General features: G+C 42.4%; 1 protein-coding gene across 26 annotated transcripts in view; it reads left to right on the top strand.

Moving 5' to 3' along the window:
- The first annotated feature begins 2,996 nt into the window (after positions 1 to 2,996).
- nrxn1a (neurexin 1a) overlaps positions 2,997 to 23,204 on the top strand; it is a 62,295-nt gene continuing 42,087 nt past the window's right edge. For 4 of the 26 annotated variants that reach the window (XM_039788002.1, XM_039787988.1, XM_039788001.1 and 1 more), the window contains exons 1-5: positions 2,998 to 3,373; positions 4,559 to 6,045; positions 13,375 to 13,392; positions 14,298 to 14,327; positions 15,322 to 15,333. In XM_039788002.1, the coding sequence (XP_039643936.1) occupies positions 5,313 to 6,045; positions 13,375 to 13,392; positions 14,298 to 14,327; positions 15,322 to 15,333 (793 nt within the window). In that variant the 5' untranslated portion in view covers positions 2,998 to 3,373; positions 4,559 to 5,312. Of the gene's footprint in view, positions 3,374 to 4,558; positions 6,046 to 13,374; positions 13,393 to 14,297; positions 14,328 to 15,321; positions 15,334 to 23,204 lie in introns of all 26 variants that reach the window. The other 22 variants (XM_039788005.1, XM_039787986.1, XM_039787989.1 and 19 more) reach the window with 14 other exon arrangements.

The raw sequence follows: 23,204 nt of genomic DNA, 5'->3' as shown, positions 1-23,204 counted from the left end.
TGCTGAGTAGGCAAAGAGTCAGGGGTCACTGCCTGCTGTCAGCCTGTCAGAGAGAGGAAGGGAGAGGGGAAGTGGGAAGAGGCAGAGGAAGAGCAAACGTGGTTGAAGGAATGTACGGAATGGAGCTCAACCGCCTCATCATTCAATAAAGACTAATGCAATCAGAGGCGGCCCATATCTGTCATGGTTAATGTTGGCTGATAGAGTCGCAGCAATTTAAAATACTCATGGTATAATGCATTTCCCTGTGCCTCTTACAGACTGATGATGCATCACATCACGCCTTGATGGCTCTTGTAGAAACAGATAACCTGCTCTGCAGCATGTTGAATGAGGCCGCCATTATGCCTGACCATTTCGCTTGTTTTTATCTTAATCGGCTACAAAGAAGTTTCATTCCAAAATCCATTTAAAAAACAAAAGTTACCTGAAGTTCACTGCTTAATCTTTCAGAATCATTGCACATAATTATATCCTCTGTTATGATTTTGTCAAGCAAAAGCAATGTTCCCACAAAGGCCACAAAGGATATCTGTCACTTTAGCAATCATTTTCTTAAAATGGATTTTTAAATGTGAATATATTCTCAGAATGTCTTTGTTGCAAAAATCTCCACATGATCAAGCCTTATAATGAAAGTCATGAAAATGTAATTTTCTCAAAACAAGATTAAAACTGCCTATGTGATGAGATTTTTTTCAACCTGTTTCCAAAATAAATACATTTGTTCCAAGAATTTTCTAGAATTTAAATGTCATTTAATTTTTTTCTAGTGCAGCGATGTGGCTCATTGTGTCTTCTTTCGAGATAGTGACATGTATTTGTTGAAAATCCTAATAAGTTGATTTGTTTTGGGAAGAGGTTGAGATAATTTGACTGCACTGGCAGATTTGTTGTACTTATTTCAAGAGAACAACACATTAATGGCTCGATAGACAAGAGATCGAGAGATCTTGCTATATTTTTTAGTATAGCATGAACATCTTACTGTATTCAATGGGGATCATTTGATCAGTAGTTTGTTTCACATTAACTTTATTAACTGTTTTCTGTCAGAGCAGTAATTCATTTTTTACCGTTTCTTTGTGCATATTTCTCCACACTGAAACGTGTTTCTACCATAATTTCCTGTGGTGTTTTTCATTGCACAGGGAAGAGATGGAAGAATGTTATTATTTGATAATGCCATTTGGTCCAAAAGGTCAGCCTGGCCCGGGGATTGTGTGTGTGTGTGCGTGTGTGTGTGTGTGTGTGTGTGGGGTTGGGAAGGGTAGTGTTTAAGTGGGTTTGAGCAGTTGTGGTGGTGGCAGTCAGTCCAATTGGAAACCAGGTGCTGATGTTGAGATAGTTTCCATAGTAACTCCTCCTCCTCCTCCTCCTCCTCCCAGTCTCATTCTCCCTCACACATAAGACCATACATGAAAACATGTGCACAACTGCATGCTTATTATCCCAGCGCTGGTCTCTGTGGTCAAACCATTTCGCTATAATATCTGCTGCTTACATCAATTTGAGCCTTCATGTTCCGGCTGTGTGGTGATATAACTCAACCATTAAAGCTGCCTCTCTGCCAGTCGCCTGCCTTGCTGGAGCAAATATATACATAAGCAAATATGTCATAGCACCAAACAGCCGGCGCTGCAAACAGACACGGATAAAGATGACAACTACTGTACAAAACCAGGAGTGATGTATGTGTGTGTAGTTGACGGCCTGCACACTGTTATGTACTGAATGCTGTTCCATTCATCGTTTCTGTAGAGTGTATCTTGAATCAGCATCTCCGATCAGGTCAGAGCTGTTCTTTTTCAGCTCTACTACTCCTGCTTCTTCAGCTCCAGCACTTGATGAAGGTGAGTGTTAAGGCAGAGTAAAAGGAGTAAAGCAGATGTGCTGGCTAGTCAGAGACAGACATATACAGATTGAGGGACAGACAGAAAAAGAGCAGCAGCAGCAGCAGCTGGCCCAGGGAGCCCAGGGAGAGCACCTCTGAGCCGGGCTAAACACAGCTGGAGTCCCTCCCTGGGAAAGGCTGGGAAAAAAAACAAGGTGTGTGTATCTGCATTCGTTGATTATCATGCATGGGGTTGTGTAAATTTGAGAATATGTGTACACATGTAGCATGAATATAAATAGGCCTACATTACATTACATGCCCAAAAGTATGTGTGGACCTGAACGTTACACCAATGTGTGATTGTTCTATGCAACTAAAGCAACATGCACCTCCCAAGAATACAGTGGATACAGATGCTGTACAGCACACACACACAAACCACGAGTAAGCCTCAGTGGGATCTCATATGCTATTTGTCCAAAAGTATGGAAATCTCATTCCAAAACCATGGGCATTACAGTAATATGATGCTAAGCCTCCACTCTTCATCATCCCAAAGGTGTTGGATAAGGTTCTCCATCACGGACCAGATTTTTTGCATTTGGGCATAGTCATGTTGAACAAGAAAGGGCCTTCCCCAAACAGCTGGAACTAAAAGTAGCAGGCTACACAAGTACAACGTCCATATACTTTTGGCCATAAAGTGTATCCAGAACCGTGTTTATTCAGATTAATTAAGTGTGTGTTCTGTGTGTGGGTGTAACTGTGTGAGAATATGTATGTTGAGAAGGTCTTTTTCGGTTTCCTTCCCCCCGCCACAACACACACACACACACACACACACACACACACACACACACACACACACACACACACACACACACACACACACACACACACACACACACACAGTTCACTGAATCGCTGACTTCCTTACACTCGCTCCGGAAGCACGAGAGAGGTAAAGGCCATCGTCACTGTCACTCACGGATTAAATCATTCGGATCTACCCCGGTTCTCGCCTTATTTTCTGCCTCCGGTAATTGCGTTTCTGTTTCGTGCGGGCGGTGAGTGCGCGCTGTCCAAGGTGCTGCAGCAGCGCGCGGCCCCGCCCATCCCCTCTACCTCACTCTCTCACATACACACTCTTTTTCATTCTCGCGCGACCACGTGACTTTCCCTCTGCCGTGTCTCGCGGAGAGCATCAGACTGCACCTTTTCCTCCTCAAGAGGACGGAGAGAGAGAGAGAGAGAGAGAGAGAAAAGAGAGAGACATTAAGTCAGACAAAGAGAGAGAGAGAGAGAGAGAGAGAGAGAGAGAGAGAGAGAGAGAGAGAGGGAAAGAGCAATAGCACCTTGTCGCCTGGAGGCGAGCCTGTGATAATTTTGTCCCTGCCCGGTAGACCGGCTATATCTACCACCAGGCGCGCGGGTGCTCTCCCCTCTCTCGCGGCTTTGAGATTCTCCTCAAATGGGAAGGGAAATCGATGAGTCGCGCACCGCACTGTTGCCACGGAACCACAAGATGTGCGTGAGGTAGGTCGATCTTCTAGCCTTTATGTGCCTGGATTGAGTAAAACCTGCGGTTGGGCTGTTTATTATTAACCGGGGCGAAGCTGTAAAATGACAGTTACAGGTTGTGATTTCAATTAAATCAGTAAGCGTGTAAAAAGAAAAATTAATTACCGTGTCAATGGTTAGCTAGGCTGTAGTAAAGTGCCGAGACGGAACACCCGGTGTAGTCAAGTAGCGGGCGCGTTGGAGAAAAATGGAGAGGAGGTATATGGCCGCAAATCGAGAATCGATATTTCAACCGCATTCATTCACCCCGTCTATCAATAACTGGGATGTCGCCGCTTTTCACCTTTCAAAGATTCACGGAGCCGAAACTGTAAAGCCTACCTTGTGTGTGTGTGTGTGTGTGTGTGTGCATTTACAGCCAATGTTTGTTATGTTGTGTGTGAATGTGTTCAGTTGTTAGAAATGAGCTCCGAAGCCGTTAACTCGATAAAGCGAGGCAGTTTGAGTCATCCGCCGCAGCGCGCGGTGCTGCTCCCGCTCTTTGTGATGGAGCTAACAGAATCCTTGTTATTCCCCGTTATTAATGCCTTTACAATAAAAAGAAAAACTTAAAAAACAAATGTTTTTAGCTGATGTGTGTCGTTCTCAGAAGTGCTTAAAATAAGATGCTTTATGACGTTAAGGCAGTCTCAGGTTTGCCACCTTATAAAAATCTCCTGCGGCATGATGGGAGCTCTACTGAGGAGGTGCTGTTTGTGTGTCTCTCTATGTGTGCGCGCGTTCCTACACTGTAGGCCTATGTGTTTAGCTTAAACAATTCATGTAGGGTATGGGTTGTGTGGAAATAAGATCTCGGTTGTATTGTGTATGTTCTGTATGTTATATAACATTCTTGATTTGGGCCTGTTAAATGTGTAATATGAAAATGTGTGTGTGTCTGTGTGTGTGTATGTGTGTGTGTGTGTGTGTGTGTGTGTGTGTGTGAGAGCACAAAAATGCATGAGAGTGAGTAATTTGAGAATAATAGCGGGCTTGGCTTGTGTATGCTGTGTGTGTGTTTGTGTGTGTGTGTGTGTGTGTGTGTGTGTGTTGGGGAGAGTTTGTGCACGCATGTTTACATGCGTGTGCGCGTGTGTGTGTGTGTGTGTGTGTGTGTGTGTGTGACCCTGGTTGATTGTGCCGTCTCTGTTCTCTCTGTAGGTTGCTGGAGAGAGAGATGATGACGTGGCAGTGAAAGACACAGACCTCACTCGCACACACATACTCACATACACACACACAGACACACAGACACACACACACACACACACACACGCACACACACACACACACACACACACACACACACACACACACACACACACACACACACATATTTGCCCACACACACTCAATTCTTGCCCTACTAAGACAAGGAGGAGGGGGAGAATATTCTGCCATGATGGTGTCATTTCTCTCCATTACCAATGTGTGAGCCACACACACACACACACACTCATACTCCGTTGGGAGTTGCCTTCATGGGGGATAAGGCCCTATCTAGGGCACAGAGATGGAGTTCGCATCCTATTCGTCACTTGTCTAGCACTCACGCAGATGTACACACAAATACACACACCTGGAATCTCATATGTCAGAAGTGAAGACTGAAAGACTAAATGAAGTGAAGACATTAAACATATCAGAGAAGACACCAACACTAGGCCAAGGCAAAAGAAGATTCCTCAAGTGTGCTGTAAGGACGGAAGGAGCTGCTGTTTGACCCCCTCCCTCACTGGAGCTGTATCGTAGGAACCTCGACTACCAAGAAAGCAGGGTGCACCTGAGACACATAGCAAGTGTTTTACAAAGTGCCCTACAGTTGTCACCATGAGCTGTAGGCTAGAGGGAACACCCCAGCTCTAGCCTCTATCTCCTCCAGTGTGTGTGTGTGAGTGTGAGAGCGAGTGCGTGTATGAGTGTAATGGCTGTGTGTGTTTGGGCGGCAGCCCCCCTGGTCTTCCTGGGGCTGTGCCTGTGCAGCGTGGGGGGCCAGGCCCAAGGGGAGGTCCTGGAGTTTGGAGGGGTGTCCAGTCAGTGGGGGCGGTTCCCAGTGTGGAATGCCTGCTGCGAGAGTGTGCTGAGCTTCAGCCTGCGGACTCACAGCCAGGAGGGTCTTCTGCTCTACCTGGATGATGAGGGCTTCTGTGACTTCCTGGAGCTGCTGCTTCTCCATGGCCACCTCCGCCTGCGCTTCTCCATCTTCTGTGCTGAGCCGGCAGAGCTGCAATCAGGTGTGGCGGTGAGTGATGGGCACTGGCACGCAGTGCGTGTCAAGCGGGACTGGAGGAACACCTCGTTGGAGGTGGATGGGCGACTGGAGGGATGGGCGGAAGTGAAGAGCAAGAGAAGAGACATGACAGTATTCAGCCACACCTACATGGGCGGGGTGACGCCAGAGCTCCACTCCTCGCCACTGCGCCTCACATCCCCTTCGGTACGGGAACACCCTGCCTTTCGTGGCTGGATCACGGCGGTGAGCGTCAATGGCTCACTGGTGACGTTGGAAAGCTCAGAGGGCGTCACAGTAACAGCTGGCTGTGAGCCGGATCACCAGTGCCAAAACGGAGGGGTGTGCAGCGTGGTCAACGACCAGGCCGTCTGTGACTGCTCCAACACTGGTTACCAAGGCAACGACTGCAGCGAAGGTAAGGCCCAGAACCATGCTGACCCATCATATACATCTCATCCTTTACATACACACACATACACTTGAATACACACACATGCACAGTTACTTTTGTGGATCCATATCTCCAAATTACCTCCAACTCCTGACACCAGGTCCTTCTGTGTAGACATCTATTTTTCATTCACACCTTCACAGCTGCCTTCTACTGGTGTGTATGGACCAGCAGCCTTCACAAACAGTGCAAGACATGCATACTGATTATGTTAGATATTGATTTTTTTATTGCTGCCAATGACTCTCAATTTAGTATGTACCTCCAGAACTCAGTGTTAAGCCTCCTCACAAGAAGTGGAGTCAGTTTAGTGAAGCTGGAGCTGAGAGTTGAGAAGAGCTGTTCTGAGCTGCAGTCAGACCGTTGAGCTTGAGAGTCTGGAGATCTGAGACAAATTCCTGAAATTCACTGGAAACAGTTACCTGGCAAAGCCTTGGTGGGCTCAGTTGGTGTGTTTGGCAAAATACAATAACCACATAGATCCAGTATGGATGTGGTTGTTGGCTCCTGTTGAGCGACTTTAATTGGAACTAGGCTAAGAGGCTGGAAATCAGTGGTTGTTATGTACATGGCTGACACCTGGCTGCGTGTGGTAATGGACTTGCATTGATTCTAGATGGCCTTCACAGGTGCAAAACATAGGTTGTTGAAATGAAGTGTGGACAATCTATTGCCTGCCATTAATTTTAAACAGCTTGCAGCCTGTTAAGATGCTCCGTTTGTGTTTGTGTGAGCGTAGCGTGTGTTGTTATGCATTATAAAAGAGGAAATAGTGTCCTCTCAGTAGTACTTTATAAATATGAAGAACTTTAACAATAAACAGCCTGATATAAGAATAAAACCTTTATGTGGAAGAGGCAAATTATTTAATATCTCAACCCTTCATGAACACCCTCCCTTAATAATGTCAAACAAGCCCTTGGTCAATACAAGTGCCAATATACAGGGCACTCTAAGGATGGCCATTACAAAAATGAAACAGCTGCTTAATGAACTCAGCTACCTTGTTATGACCAGTACTGCAAATGCTTTAATTTCCCACTGCTTAGTTGCATGTGTCATCAGATTTGCTTCAGTTCATTCAAGAGCAAATCTGCATCCTTAATCAATAGCGCTCTCTACTCCTGTATGGCTTTTCTTCTTTTCAACGCCAAAGATACCTTTAAGCTTTGCCTCAGTGATTGATATTTTAATGACACCAATGCATCTGCCCAAAAAAATGGCAGAGTGGCCTTGCCGTGCCACAATTTGTCACCGAGCTGACCTCATACTTCACCCAGCACCGCTGTCAGCATCACACCTCCTTTCAGCCACCCACCAAATCACACCCTAGCATTTAGTGGGCAGTGGGATGGCCTAGGTTACCATGGAGACAGGACTAATAGGGAGACCTCATGCCAGGAGTGTTTCTCCATCCTTGCTCTTCCGTCCTTCCTCTTCGGTCCTTCCTCCCTACCCCCATTCCTCAGCTCCTTGCTGCCCACAGCTGCCTCAGCTCGTAGTGACTTCAGGCATCATGTCTGCCACACAAATCTACTGTATTTACATGTTTGTGATGGTGAGTGAGTGAGTGAGTGTGTGTGTTTGTATGTTTATGTATGACAGGCATCCTTAAGGTGATAATGACTGTCTTGACCACTGGTCTTAATTTTTCAAGCAGGTGGGGAAGGTAGCTGGTGCGTTATGCTTACTAGTACCAAAATGAGTTGTCGATTGACAGAGAAATAATTAATGATTTATGTAGAGTTGCAATGATAATTCAATTAATCGATAAGATAGAAAATTAGAATTGATATTTTTTCAAGCAAAAATGCCAAACATTTGCTTGTGTGAATTTGATGCTTTTCTTTGTCATATATGATTGTAAACTAAATATCTTTGAGTTTTGGACCGATGGTTAAATAAATCAAACTATCTGAAGACATCGGTTTAGGTTGTGGGAAATCCTAATAATCATTTTTCAATAATCTATAGACAAAACAAGTAATTGATTCATTACTGCAGATCATGAAAATAATTGTTAGTTGCAGGCTCACATTTAAAGGTCCCATGGCATGAAAATTTCACTTTATGAGGTTTTTTAACATTAATATGAGTTCCCCCAGCCTGCCTATGGTCCCCAATTGGCTTGAAATGGTGATAGGTGTAAACCGAGCCCTGGGTATCCTGCTCTGCCTTTGAGAAAATGAAAGCTCAGATGAGCTGTTCTGGAATCTTGCTTGTTATGAGGTCATAAGGAGCAAGGTTACCTCCCCTTTCTCTGCTTTGCCCGCCCAGAGAATTTGGCCAACCCATGAGAGAGAGACATCATGGCTTTCAAATGAGCAAAGTGGCAGTTGGTCAAGGCCCCCCCCCACCCTCCACCTTGCCCCTCCATCTCTCCTCCTCAATAGCTACAGGCACAGAAATGGCACATCCTAAGGAAAGCTCATTGTGGGACTGGCTCTAGTGGCTGTAATTCTGCACCAAGGCTGAATTTCGGGAAAGAGACTTCAGATACAGTATTAGGGGACCACTAAGGCCTATATAAAAGCATCCAAAGAGCACCATGTCATGGGACCTTTAAAGCGTAACTCTCGCCAAAATGCATCCTAGGGTATTTTTGTGAATGTACGTGAGTCAAACTTTAGTTTAAAAGCATATTTAGGACCGAATTGCCACTTTTAAGATTCACCGTATTCTCGTTTTTGGGTCAAATGGCCTTTTGAATGGGAGTGATAGGGGCACTCTCACGCTAGTCTCAAAATAACTATTTTCGAAATACTAGGAAGGCTCGACACAACATGAAACTTTGCTCCAAGTATCACAGGAGCTCTACACCTTAACGCAAGCATTGACAACATTGTGTACAGAGATTTACTAAAAAGAAAGTTTTTGAGCAACTCACCGCAGCTGTTGTTGTTTCCGGCCACTACCACCTCGGCAGTCAAAACGAGTCGATATCCGAATGCGAATGAACAGACTCCATATGAGGCTCCTTTTTCAACTACAAGGTCAATTTGTTTTTCAATAACGACAAAACAACGACTTATCCGTGCATTTATATGCAACTAAGCTTTAGGAGCTTTCCGTCTTTACTGTCCTCCCTGTTACGTTGCATTCAGAAATCGGAAACAACAAGGGCTGTGGTGAGTTGCTCAAAAACTTTCTTTTTAGTAAATCTGTGTACACAAACAATGTTGTCAATGCTTGCGTTAAGGTGTAGAGCTCCTGGTGATACTTGAAGCAAAGTTTCATGTTGTGTCGAGCCTTCTTAGTATTTCGAAAATAGCTATTTTGAGACTAGCATGAGAGTGCCCCTATCACTCCCATTCAAAAGGCCATTTGACCCAAAAACGAGAATACGGTGAATCTTAAAAGTGGCGATTCGGTCCTAAATATGCTTTTAAACTAAAGTTTGACTCACGTACATTCACAAAAATATTTGCATATGCAATAAGCAATATTGCATATTGATTAACTTTGGGTTTTGGATAGTTGATCAAACGAAACAGAAGACCTCACCTTGTGCTCTGGGAAATAGTGAATGGCATTTTTCACTATTCTTTGGGCATTTCATAGACTAAGTTATCAATTGATAAATCTAAATCATTGACAGATTCATTGATAATTAAAACAATCATTATTTGCATTACCAGTGCTCGCTTCTGAATGAGGGGTGGAGTCTATATATTCACAAAGTGACAGGTGAAGCTATGATCTGCTCTCTGCAGAAACTTGGTGTAAACTTACTGTACGTAAAACCCTCTATGAAAATGTCATGGGTGGGGCTTTTTTGGGCCCCTCACACCTAATCAGACTAATTGAAGCCAGATGGTGTGTCAGCTGAATGTGAGCCTTATATATATCCCTTCATCAAATGTGTTCACCATTTGCCTGAATAAGACCAAGTAGGGTCGAAACGTTGTATTTTATATTAAATATGGGAGTTTAAAGCAGTGTTGCGGACACATTTTTTTCGTTTTAACTTACTGTACGTGTCATCCAAGCCAGTCTAATCCAGTCTGCTGTTTTATACTGCTGGTTAGGGCAAATTGGGAGACACAGAAAGCACTGACACACAGACATTACCTGCACAAACACATGTAACACAAACATGGACAACCACATTCACACAGTGTGCAGGCTCCAGCACCACCATTAGTCACAACACCACTGAGGTACCTAACAGGAGTGTAATGCTACTGGCTAAATGGGAGGTGCAGACATTTTACATAAAGGCTCTCACTAGATACAATACCTGCTTTGGACTGGCACTTTCTCACACAACAAGAAGCTACATTTACCTTTTAAGGGGCTGTTTTATATTTCTCGACATGGACTCACATTTTAAATGTGAGAGATGCCAAGTGTTGCTGTTTAGAACAAGTGCTAAAATCTTTTTTTTTCACTTGGTAATAGTGGCCGGTGTTAGTAATAGTAGTCTCATTAAATGGTTCCAGTTAGTAGCTCTGCTTAGATGGATGTACACAGAGTGAGCAGTACTGTATTTGGTTGTAGTAATTTGCTATCATGTGAAATCATACAGCATTACCGGCATACTTTTTGTTTATATTCTGCAATGGCTTCTGAGATTCACATTTCAAAGTTTACTGTAGGTGGAAATTGTTGCAGGGTTTATAGTATGATGGTGGAAATTGAGAGTAGCTTAATGGCTGGTTTTAAAAGGTTACTTCATGTCTTGTTTCTGTTACTCACTGGTGGTGATATTACGGTAATTCATGGACATTAGTTCAGGAAAGTGTTTCAAGGGGCGGAGCTATTCCAGTAAACTAGCAGCTTTTCAAAAAGAAAGAAACAGCAGCAAATGGGGCTAGTTAACAAAATCATAAACCATGCACAACAGAGTGCAACAACATCTTAAGAGTATTCCCTATGCCTGGTTCTTATCTCATACTAACTGTCAAAAGAAATCTTTCTTACGGTGCACTAAGGCACTCTAGAGAAATTCAAAGGTTGTATCTTAAAGAAAGTGGATTGGATATGGAGTAGGAAATAAAATCTCACGTCAAAATCCCTCTTTGAATGAAGAACAAAATATTATGTTTTCAGCATCTAAGGTTCTGTGATTGAATTGATTGTATATGGTGGAACCTTAGCTGTCTCTTTAGACATGGGGATAATGTATGAGTCCATGAGTCACGCAGAGTCGGTATGAAGGTTTATCTCTTATAGATATTTCTATTATTTTATACATATTATCCAAGTTATAGTATAAGTGTCTCATGTGCCTATCTGTGTGTGGGTGTGCGTTCTGTTGGAAAGGTTTGGATGCAGTTTAATTAGGTGAGATAGGAATGTGTGTGTTTAGGCCTCGGTCAAAGGTCATGGAGAGGGGAAGAGGAAGAATGAGACAGGAGTGGTCTGTCTTACCTCTAGCTGGAGTCAAACAGATGTCCGGCCTGACCGGTGTTCATGAAGACAGCAACCTCCTCACATCCTGCTGGAAGGGGGACAGCCCATAGAGAATATATAGACTTGTGACTTTTGAATATGTGCTGATAACTTGGTAGACACGAGGAATTCACAGTTGTGGGCCCGCATGTGAAGGCCAGCATGTGTATTTGTATATTTTAAATTGCTGTTACTAAAGAAGTGTTAACTTGATTCTATTGTCTCAGTAATTTATTTCAGTCCACTGGTTAAGTGATCATCAAAAGAACACGCTCAAGAGGGATAGTTTAGAGTGCAAGGAAATTGGAATCAGAATCTGGGGTCTGAGTGCCTGAGGTTTCAGATCCTTCATTTATCCATCATCAATAGTACCTTGAAAGTATTGTTTTATTTTGAACCTAGCAACCTCAGTGAAGCTGCACAATAAAGCTGAGATGAAATTATAACCCTCTGAAAATTAGAAAAGAAGTCTGTTATGAATTTTTAATAGAAAATGAGTATGCTTTGCTACAGGAAAAAATGGATCCTTAGGACCCCGTTTGAAGCCAGAAATAAGTAATTTGACTGTGGCAGTGCTAGTTCCCGTACAGTTTACAATTACACACTATCTACAAGGCTCCCTAATGATCCACTTTTTTGCAGATTTCCGACAAGCTTGGGAACATTTGGAAAGTTATATAATATTATTATATACTGTGAGCTTTTTTTCTCCCCTGAAAGACACTGTATTACATCTTTCAAATCAGGAGGAAAAGGGTGTTCCAAAGCACAACAATATGTCAGTTTTGGAGAGAAAAAATAAGAATTTGAGATATAGTGAATAGAGTTTGGGCATGGCTTTGCATAAATGTAATTACTGTCTAAGCCATTCTGCCCTCCAGTGAAGGCAGAGTGAACCTGGCTTGTTAGGCCTGGCCTGCCTTGCATTGTCCTTGAGGGCAAATTGCTGTTAGCATGCTAATGGCTCCACCTGTTTCTGCCATGCTAATAGCACAAGGGCAGAGGCAAGGAAACAGAATACACACACTTACACACATACGCGCACACACTTTCACATGCACACAAACACACACACACACACACAGGCATATACACACACACACACACACACACACACACACACACACACACACAGTCCCAGTATTGAACCATGCATGCTCCTCGCCTTCCTGCACTGCTAATCCATCCCTACATATTTTGTATTTTCCTGCTATTTCACATCATTATTACTGGCATATTCAATGTTAGTGTATTTGTGTCTGTATGCGTGAAAGACAGAGAGAGTAAGTGAGGGGTTGTGAGACTGTGTGTGTGTGTGTGTGTGTGTTGCATGCTATCTGTCGGGGGGCTCTGGAGAAAGGAAGCGGCTGCAAGGTAAGTTCTGGGGTAAACGGCTCCTGAATCCAAACATACAGGTAGGAAAGTATATTTTCGCCAACACCCCCTCCACCCTCTGTATCTACAAGTGTGGGTCGGTATGAGTGTGTGCTCATATGTAAGTGTATATGTACACGTGGAGTCATACAGAGAGATTGTGCATTTTTTAAATGCAACATTTTATATATATATATATATATATATATATATATATACATATATATACATATGTGTGTATGTATATACGTGTATACTATATACTATATATGTATACATATATATATATATATATATATATATATATATATATATATATATACATACAGACAAACCTCAGTTTTGGCTACCAGTGCAGCATGGTATCCATTGTGATGTTTGCGTGGACTTTGCATGTATATTACCACGGTAAACCTGGACAGGTGTGCATGTACAGTAAGTAGCCATGGTAACCCAAGGGCTTAGCATGCATGTTAATGAATGTCTGTCTCTCTCTCTCCTCGCCCGGACGTGACACCTTTCCAGAGCACAGCTACACTCCAGGTAGGTTGCACTTCTATCTATCGGTCTTTCTCTCCCTTCCTTCTATGTCTGTCTATATTTAAGTTTCTCTTCCTGCTCTTTATTCAAACATCTCTTTCTTTGCTTCTCTAACTGACTCCCTCTTTTCCATGTTCTTAAATGTATTCTTAAATACACTTAAATTAATTAAATTAAATTAATTCTTACATTTATTTAGCTCTATAACCATCTTATGTTCACCATTCCACTCTACTCGCTCCCATTTATATATTTTTCATGTCAGTCTTTCACATTCTTCTTTCTGGCCTTCTTGTTCTCATTACATCTTCTATTGTGGAAATACAGGTCAAGGTAGCCAACGTAAATGTATGTTGGTCTGTGTGGGTGTGTAGGGGTTGGATGCTGACATCTGGTAAGTTCCACATCCCATGTGCAATCATCTGAAGTGGCTCTTGCCTCAAGGTTACAGAGACATAATGTAGGCACAAACTAGTACTGTACTGTATACGACTGGCTGTGTGCATAAGTCGTATTTGTGCGTACCTGTTTGTGCGTAGGAATGCAGCCTAGGATGAGTACGTGTCTTCAAAGCGAGTTAGAGGACTTGTACACACACATGCACACACACTTTTACACAGAGAACATTAGCCTTCACCAGCATGTCAAACTCCTGTATCACAAAAACACATATATTCACACACACACACACACACACACACACACACACACACACACACACACACACACACACACACACACACACACACACACACACATACATATACACATGCACACACACACACACACACACACACACACACACACACACACACACACACACACACACACACACACACACACACACACACACATTTCAACCCCCATGATCCTCTGCTGTGCTGACTGTGCTCTTGTCTTCCTTTAAGGTCTGGCACACCTGATGATTGGCGACCAAGGTATGGCCTCCTCTTACCTCACTTCCTGTTGTCCTCTGCTATACCATCACCCCCTACCTCCTCACCCACACACTCACAACTCCCTGTATCCCTCCCTCACTTCATCACCACCTGGCGCAGGAGGAAGTTGTCTCTCTAGGCACTGAACTAAGGTCAGTTTTGTTCTGTAATTGAGATTTCCTTGTTTTAAAATGGTCCCATTTGGTCTTATCAAGTTTTAATTTAAACCAAAATGATGACTTGGGCATTTACAGTGGAGCAATTACATAATAATAACAGAAATATGGCCTTACATTTTTTGGTTTGATTTATGAAGAGAGTGATGAGCCTGAGAGCAACTTCTGCTGGGACATATACTATAATCATGGCTGCTGATGTGGGAGGGCGTAATGGGAGAGTTTAGACGGCTGCGGCTTGACTGTGCTTGGCTTGGTTAGACTTGGCAGTGCACCAGGTCATGGAAATGGAGCTAAGGGCCGACTGATCGACTGACTCCATGGATGGTTTGAATTGGTCTTTACTCTTCCACCTCATTTCATTTTCTCTCATCTGTATACAAGAGTTTGATTGAGAGGATGGGAGCATTTAGTGTGTGTGCAGGCATGATGCATACATATGTGTGCATGAGTGCTTTTACTTTATGGTTTGAATCAATAACTGTGGAAGTTTTCATAGGAACACTCCACATTCATCCATGGCTTTTTATCGTCTTACATGCATTTTTCGCTCTGCCGTCGCTGGTCCTCACATGGGCCCCTGCTCATACTTTGGTGAGCACATGTGATTCTGCAAAGCTTTTTATACCTCAACCCCTAAGTTGTTCAGTGTTTTTTATCACAGCCCCCCAAAAAGTGCCACTATTCTGTCTTTTGAAAATTGTTCACTGATGAACAAAACTCACAATGCCACCTCTTTCTTCTTGCCCTCTTTCTCCTATTTCCTTCCTCTGTTTCTTCTTTCTAAATGTTTGGGACACCACCCTCTGTGAATTTAGGAAAACTCAGAGGTACCCCCCCTCACCCCCCTGATTTTTTTAATGTGTATGGCTAATGGGCTGTTCTGGGTGGTGTTGTAGTTGAATGTATTAACAGGCTCTTGTATGTATGGTAATGCAGACCTTTAGAGCCATTCGGTTTCAAGTTCTCATTTTCGGTTGCTATTATATTGGAATGTTTCATTTTTGGTAAGGTAAGCTGTTGATGCATGTGTGTGTGCGCGTGCTCATATTAAGCGTGCATGCATGCGTGCGAATGATTTGTAGCTCTGGCATACGGTGCTTTTGAAAATCTGAAGGTAGGTGCTGCTGGATCGGTCAGCTCTGCATGGCGCTGATGAATACACTGATTGACCCACATAAAGACAGGCCTGACCGTGACAGGCTGATCTGTCTCTATTGTGCTCTTTGATTGGATGAGAGAGGACATGATGGCGGCTGTCTCCCATTGTGACAGGCCGCCATATATTCGCTGAAATGTGCTATTTGATAAAATGTTCATCCAAGCTGGTGGATAAAAAAATATCTTGAAAAGAGCACAAATTACTTCTTCATCCATCTATCACAGTGATGCATCTCTATTCTCACAAGTATATTTCTATCTGAGCATTTTTGTTATGTTTTGATTGCTAAGTAAGCTTCTTGTGCTGGAGTTTCTGCCTTAAAATGTCTGGCATGAATCATCCAGGTGGCAGTGAAAATGTAATTGCTTCATCTGGCTTATGCTCAGCAATTTAAATCAGCTACTTAAAGACCGAGATGTATTAACATATGTTTCCAGCATTATTACACAATGTATTCAGTGTATTTGTGTATAGTGGATGCCCTCACTATTACGGATGTTTGGATTGTGATAGGCTGAATGTAGAGCTGTGGCTGATTTCTTTTCTTTTCTCTTTTTTTTAAACCTTTGAAGTCTCTTTCAGAAACTGTACACATGGAAAAGCTGTGTGTGCATGTGTGTTTGTGCAAGTGTGTTTTTGCTCTGCATACTGAGAAGTAAAGGCTGTCAAATGGTGCAGACGAAGCCTAGCTTAGGTTAGCTCAGCGTAAAGAGGCTTTTTGAGGAGCCTGCAAAGCTGAAATGAGTGTCTTTGTGTGTGTGTGTGTGTGTGCGTGCGTGCGTGCGTTCGTTCGTTCGTGCATTCGTGCGTGCGTGCTGGAAAAATTGAGAAAAAGCAACTGTGCCTGTGAGAGAAGAGCTAAAGGAATAAATGATAGAGGAAGTAGAGAGGGAAAGAGGAAGCGAGTGAGAGATAAAGTGAGTCGTCTTCTCTCCTGTGATGTAGAGCAACTGCCTGTATCTGCAAAGGGACAGCGGTGCTCCCGTCTGCCCTCCCAGCCCAGTCATTCTGCAAGGGACATCAGCCCTGATGGGGAGCCCTGGACCTTTCCCCTCCTCCATAAAACACAGCTATCATTCTCCCTGGAAATGATACCCACAGATCACTAATCACTTTGAGTGGGTGAAAATGCTCGAATTGTGGAGGGAAGAAAGAAAAGAGGGATCCAAATTGGATTTTCATAAGTATTGAGCAGCCAAAGGAAGAGGGGGAAATGGATTTTTTTTCCCTTTTTCTTTTTTTTTTTTGAAAAGTATTGAGCAGCAATAATCTGGATGGAAAATGTGCTTAAAGCCAAGTAGCAGATTTTGCCTTTTCTCTTCTCTCTGTCTGGCCAAGAATAGACCGTGAAGGGTCCTGGGTGTATGAGTGATTGTAAGTTCTGAATAGGATTGAGAAGTGGCTCTTGGACGTAATTGGCAGCAATGCTCGTTATGATTAATTTATATATTTATAGCTTAAGGGGGTTTGTCCGGTTAATAACAGTTGTTTGTCTGCATATCCAAGTGTTCTCAATATCAATCAAACAATCTGTGCACGGCACAGACAAGTGGTCAGCCTCGCTTGAAGTGACCTTTACACACACGCTTACTGTACGTGAACGGACGGACAAACAGACACTCACACACACACAATAACCTTTAGAGAGTGCCCGCTGAGTAGGTGAGTGAGTGTGTGTTCAGTGTAAATATGCATGAGTAAGGCTGCCTGCACATATTCTTCACGGTCAGTGGATGAAGGCAGGACAGAGAATGAGGTGTATGTGTGTCTGTATGTTTGTGTGTGTGCATGCGTATCTTGTGTGAGGGCATGAGTGCGTGTTCAGGGGAGGTGGATTTTGAGTCATAACTTGTGACTCATAAAGCGTCGGCAATCAAAGTGCCTCATTTTAACACATTGTCTTATGGCAAAAACACACAGATGGACGCACAGTCCGCTACACACACACACACACACACACACACACACACACACACACACACACACACACACACACACACACACACACACACACACACACACACACACACACACACACACACACATGTTCAGTGTCACACTCTTTGGATTTCTCTTGCAAGTGCCTCTTTTGTTTTTGTCCCTACACCTCACTCTCATTTTCTCCCCGACATACACATGTGCGTGCTTTTCCTCACAAAACAAACATTTGCGCACACGCAGAGGACGGGCTCCATGCTGACTTCACCATATGTGGTGTTGGGAGTGGTAGCAGAAGCCAAGACAAGAGGAACCAGTCAGTACCAGCAAAGTACAGCATGTCTCCTACCTCTTACTCATCATCATCTAACAGTCATAATAAATCACACTAGGAATGATTATTCTTTAATAAATATAGGCACTGATACTAAATTAGTAAACATTTTTGTTATTTCAATTATTAATAATAATGATTAATTAATATTATTATATAATTTCTCAACGTATCTTTTTCAGGTGATTCAAATGATGATTTTTTCGATATATATATACATATATATATATATGTATATATATATTTACACACGCTTACTGTACGTGATATATATATATATATATATATATATATATATATATATATATATATATATATATATATGCCTCTTAAAAATGCCAAACATTCACTGATGCCAGCTTCTCAAATGTGAAGATTTCCTGTTTTTTAAATTTGAAATAATTTAGGTCCGCAGATATTGATTATTTTTTATAATTGATTAATCTACCGATAATTTTCTCGATCAGTCAATACATATTTTTGTTTATCAAATGTCAGAAATGTGAGAAAAATGCCCATTATCATCTCCCACAGCCCCAGTTGATGTTTTCCAGTGAATGTCTTGTCTGTCCAACGAGCAGTCAAAACCCCCAAATATTCTACTATCATGAATGACAAAGAAACGCATCAAATCCTAGCATATATATTGTTTATTCGATCATTCATTGCAGCTCTAATATCATTGTAAATAAAATATTTTTTTGGTCTGGCCCTGTTGGTTCATTGTTGGTCATTTGAAGACGTCACCTTGGGCTCAGGCCACTTGTGATGGGTATTTTGTTACTATATTCTGACATTTAGTTAATTAGGGAAAAAATAATAAACCGATTAATCAACATCTAACTACTTGTAACTAATCCTGCAGAGTAATGAAGGAAGTTGCCTTATGTTTGTGCCATAAGGTGAAGTGAATCAATTGCCCATGTGGCTTATATAGTATATATAGTATTTTTTCATTGTATCCAGTAAATGTTACTCTTTTAAAATAACAAATCATTTTGTTTACATTTTCCAGAATTCTACACATGCTAGTGAAGTATGCAAAATTATCTAAGCCTTAAAGGAAATACTGTAATATACGGTATATTTGTCAGTAAAATATATTTGTCAGACACACATTAGCCATTGTAGCTGTAACGTTTACATCATTTAGCAAGACGGGCAAGTGAGCAGCACTCAACCCGAGGTGAGAGAGAGCCGCTTGGTGTTAAGAGGCAAGTGTCTGGTGATTGGCTGCCTGCCCGACTGAATTTGGCTCCTGATGGCCACATCTTGAGCTGTGAATAACGAAAAACTGTTAAAAAACGAAGTTGTGCCCCCTCTGGCCACCAGCAGTGATAATGCAATTGCAACAAAGTTTTGACTGTAAAATGCACAATTTTTCTAGATGTAGCCTTTCCACTAATGGGACTAATTCTGCCTCTACTCTCCGCTACTAACACCCATTACAGTTCTGTACTACAACTCTCATTAATGCTTAACACCCATGCAGCTCTTGTAATGAAAGTCACAGCACAGCATACAGAGCTCTACCCCCACTTTATCAGGGAGATGCACAGTTACAGAACTCACCATGGGAAATGTGAAGCAATCCCACTAGTAAATGTATACATTTACTAGTAATTGTATGCAATTACCATCCTGTTAGCAAGTACACATTAACATATTCGCACATTCAACACAACGCTAATAGGAAACACGCAAAGGCCATGCAACCTGTAATCGCCTAAAAATAAAGACTTCAAACGGACTCCCCATTTACAGAGGATGAAGGGAAAAGATAGAGCGGAGGCTGGCTACAAGTGCATAAGGGAGGGCGGGAGGAAGGGTGGGCAGGAAAGGGTAAAGGAGTGTAGAAAAGTGATGGTGAGGAAAGATAGGAGCGTGTTCAGAAAGTGGGAAAAGAGAGGTGGAAAGAGAAGGTCGGAGACAGGAAGGGAGATAAGACTGCAGCGTTTCTCAGCAGGGACGCTGCATCTCTCCTTGAGCTCCCCGACTTGACACAGTCTCGCATCAGCCAGGATGGTATTCATCAGTGATGCAGATACCTCATACTCACACACACACATACACACACTTACACTCCCTTTTTAGAAAGAAAGAGAAAGAAACAGGCAAGTTGGTGCTCCAATTGTCTCCTACCTGTTCTAGCTATTTCCATTGTGTCTGCGTGGGTGCGGAGGGTAGTGGCCCAATTGGCGATTCACTCCAGTACCCCATCTGGCATTTGAAGTTCATTTCTTTGCTGTTTGCCAAAACAAGAACAAACACATGAACAAGAATACACACACTTGCACTCACAGGCGTTGCATGCATACACACACAGACACAAACACTCATTTACTCGTGGTGCTTGTCTGGAATAACTACGACAACTGAAATAGCCACAGCATTCATTAAAAACCCATTACATTACCTTTATGAAAATAGGTCTTTATGCTCTTGTTATTTGTTAACAACCTGCTGTAACGGGTTTCATTAGGTATGTGTTTGTTAGTGTGACACAGTAATGTGTGTGTGTATGTGTGTGTGTGTGTGTGTGTGTGTGTGTGTGTGTGTGTGTATGTGTGTGTGTGTGTGTGTGTGTCTAACACGGATGAAACAGACTCTGATCTTATCCAGCTTAAATACACTGTTCTGCCTGCATACATTGTCATGGAAACAAACCGGTTTCCCTGGGTACCAGAGAGAAGGCCAAATTCAAGCTACAGACAGAGAGAGAGAGAGAAAGAAAGATGAGCATAGATAAAAGAAACAAAAAGGGACAAGAAATAAAAGATTGAACATAATGGCAGGAAGTGCGCTGTTGATTTTTTTTTCTTAAAAACGAAATTCGAAGGGGTTAACAATATAAGTTATTAAGTTATAATCTGTTTGTCCCTCAAGGAAATTCACTTGAAAAAGACCAAGTCTGCTCAAAAACGATTTTAACTTTAATTTATGTTGTATGTACCAAGCAAAAATACTTTTTCTGACTATTTTTCATCACTGTAAATTTAATATTTTCGAGAGTCCAATATGATGTCTTCATCATATTGGACTCTCCCGAAAATTGCTACTGACATCTTTCCCTATTTTATGTTGATTATACTGTATTTTAGTTGAGGCATAAAATGAACTACTACCTTGATAATCATTTTTCAAGTAAAATATGCCCAAAATGTTATGTTTCCAGCTTCACTTAAATATATATTTTGAGTGTTTTGTCAGACAAAACAAAAGATTTGGTGAAATCATCTTAGGCTTTGAGAAATTGTGATCGGCATTTTGACACTGGTTACTGTTTAAAAGACAAAACAATGAATCAGTTAACCAAGAAAAAAAATCCTGCAGATTAAAGATGCAGTAGGTAAGACTTATAAAACTAACTTTCTGTCATATTTGCTGAAACTGACCCTATGTTCCAGTAGAACTATATGAAGCTGTTAATTAAAAAATTAAAAAATTTGGCACCACCTACAGGCTGTAGTGCGATATGCAAAAATCCACCGCTCCCTGTTCAGATGCACCAATCAGGGCCAGGGGGGGTGTCTAACTGCATGTCAGTCACTGCTCATGCACACGCATTCATTCTCCCTTGTGGGGGGAGGGGCTTAGGAGACCATTTGGGCTTCAGCAGAAAGGGGGGAGGGACTGAGAAGTTGTCGATGTTCACATTCTTTGGCTAAATCCTGGATCTTCACAATCCACAGCACGTTTAATAGATTATGAAATTATTTGTCAACGCTGTGTTTTTTAAACTGTATATCTTATGTTGGAAATGAATGCCTTCAATTTAACAACAAAACAAGGAATAAGAGTTTAACGTTGCAGACAGCCAATATGTCACTTGTGTCCTGACAGTAATATCCCTATATTGCTCCCTTGGCTGTGATGTGATAGCCCAATCGGTTTCAAAGCCAGATGCTGTATATCACTGAATAGAGATGGAAACGGCAGTCGTAGCCTTTAGTGAACTTGGCTGTATGGATTTTTTACACTTTAACTTAATATAGAGACTATGCATATGTTAGCATACATTTACATACATTTCCTACACTGGTCATCTATCTGTATACTGTATGAGTGCATAGTTAATCCACCTGTCTGTTATTAAGGAGGGATGCTTTTATGCAGGATATTTGAGTTTATGCTGTGTGTGTGTGTGTGTGTGTGTGTGTGTGTGTGTGTGTGTGTGTGTGTGTGTGTGTGTGTGTGTGTGTGTGTGTGTGTGTGTGTGTGTGTGTGTGTGTGTGTGTGTGTGTGTGTTTGTGTGTGCATTTGCGTGTGTGGACAGTCTGAGAGGAGCTGATAGCAGAACTGCATGGTGGGCTAAAAACGAGGTGCAGGGGAATTGCAGTGTGCTATCTCCAGAATGACAGGGCTGCCATGATTGAGGCTTGCTACACTAGGATTTAGATACACCAGCATTTTTTCTGTTTCGTTCTCTCTAGCCATCCATCCCTCACTCTCTGCCACTCCCTTTCCTTGTCTCTCTTTCTACCCCTATACCTCTTTCTCTTCCATTTTGTGTTGCACATCTCAATGAGTTTCTCTGTCTCCCCTTTTTTATTCCTTCTTTCAAATCCCCCCCACCCCCCATGCATCTTTCCCTTTTTCCTATACCCAGCATCTTTTTTACCATGCTCCCTCTATCAGGTGCTGTATAATGTAGGCTCCCCTGATGTGCTCCCAGCCTCCATCCGCCATTTTGATTCAGTACAGCTGTCCATGATAATGTACTGTTCACTCAATCACTCTTTCTCTCTCTCACTCTCGCCCTCCTTCTCCATCTATCTCTCTCTCTCTCACACACACACACACACACACACACACACACACACACACACACACACACACACACAGAAACACACATGACATGCACAAACACGTTCATATTTGCTGTAACACGGTTGCCATGGAAATGACAACTTAGTGTGTGAAATGTTTAGAAGGAAACCCATGAGAAGAGACAAAGCCAGATGAGACACACACACACACACACGCACACACACACACACACACACACACACTCGCCATAAACACACAGAGAAATCCAAGTGATGTGTGTTTGATCGTCGGAGGGGCGGTACAGTTGCAGCTGGTCCCAGTAGCAGCAACCATCAGATCAGTTATTCTCTCTCTCTCTCTCTCTTTCTCTCTCTCTCTCTCTCTCTCTCTCTCTCTCCCTCCTGTCTCCCCACAGGCTGCTTTATATATTAGTAGTTTAATGATAGCCTTCAAAGTCTAATGCCGATCATCCTCCATCTTTAGATTCTTGCCTGTTT

The sequence above is a fragment of the Perca fluviatilis genome, chromosome 21 (genome assembly GCF_010015445.1).
Source record: "Perca fluviatilis chromosome 21, GENO_Pfluv_1.0, whole genome shotgun sequence".
NCBI lineage: Eukaryota > Metazoa > Chordata > Actinopteri > Perciformes > Percidae > Perca > Perca fluviatilis.
The sequence above is the reverse complement of the archived record's forward strand: the minus strand, read 5'-3'. Positions and strand labels throughout refer to the sequence as shown.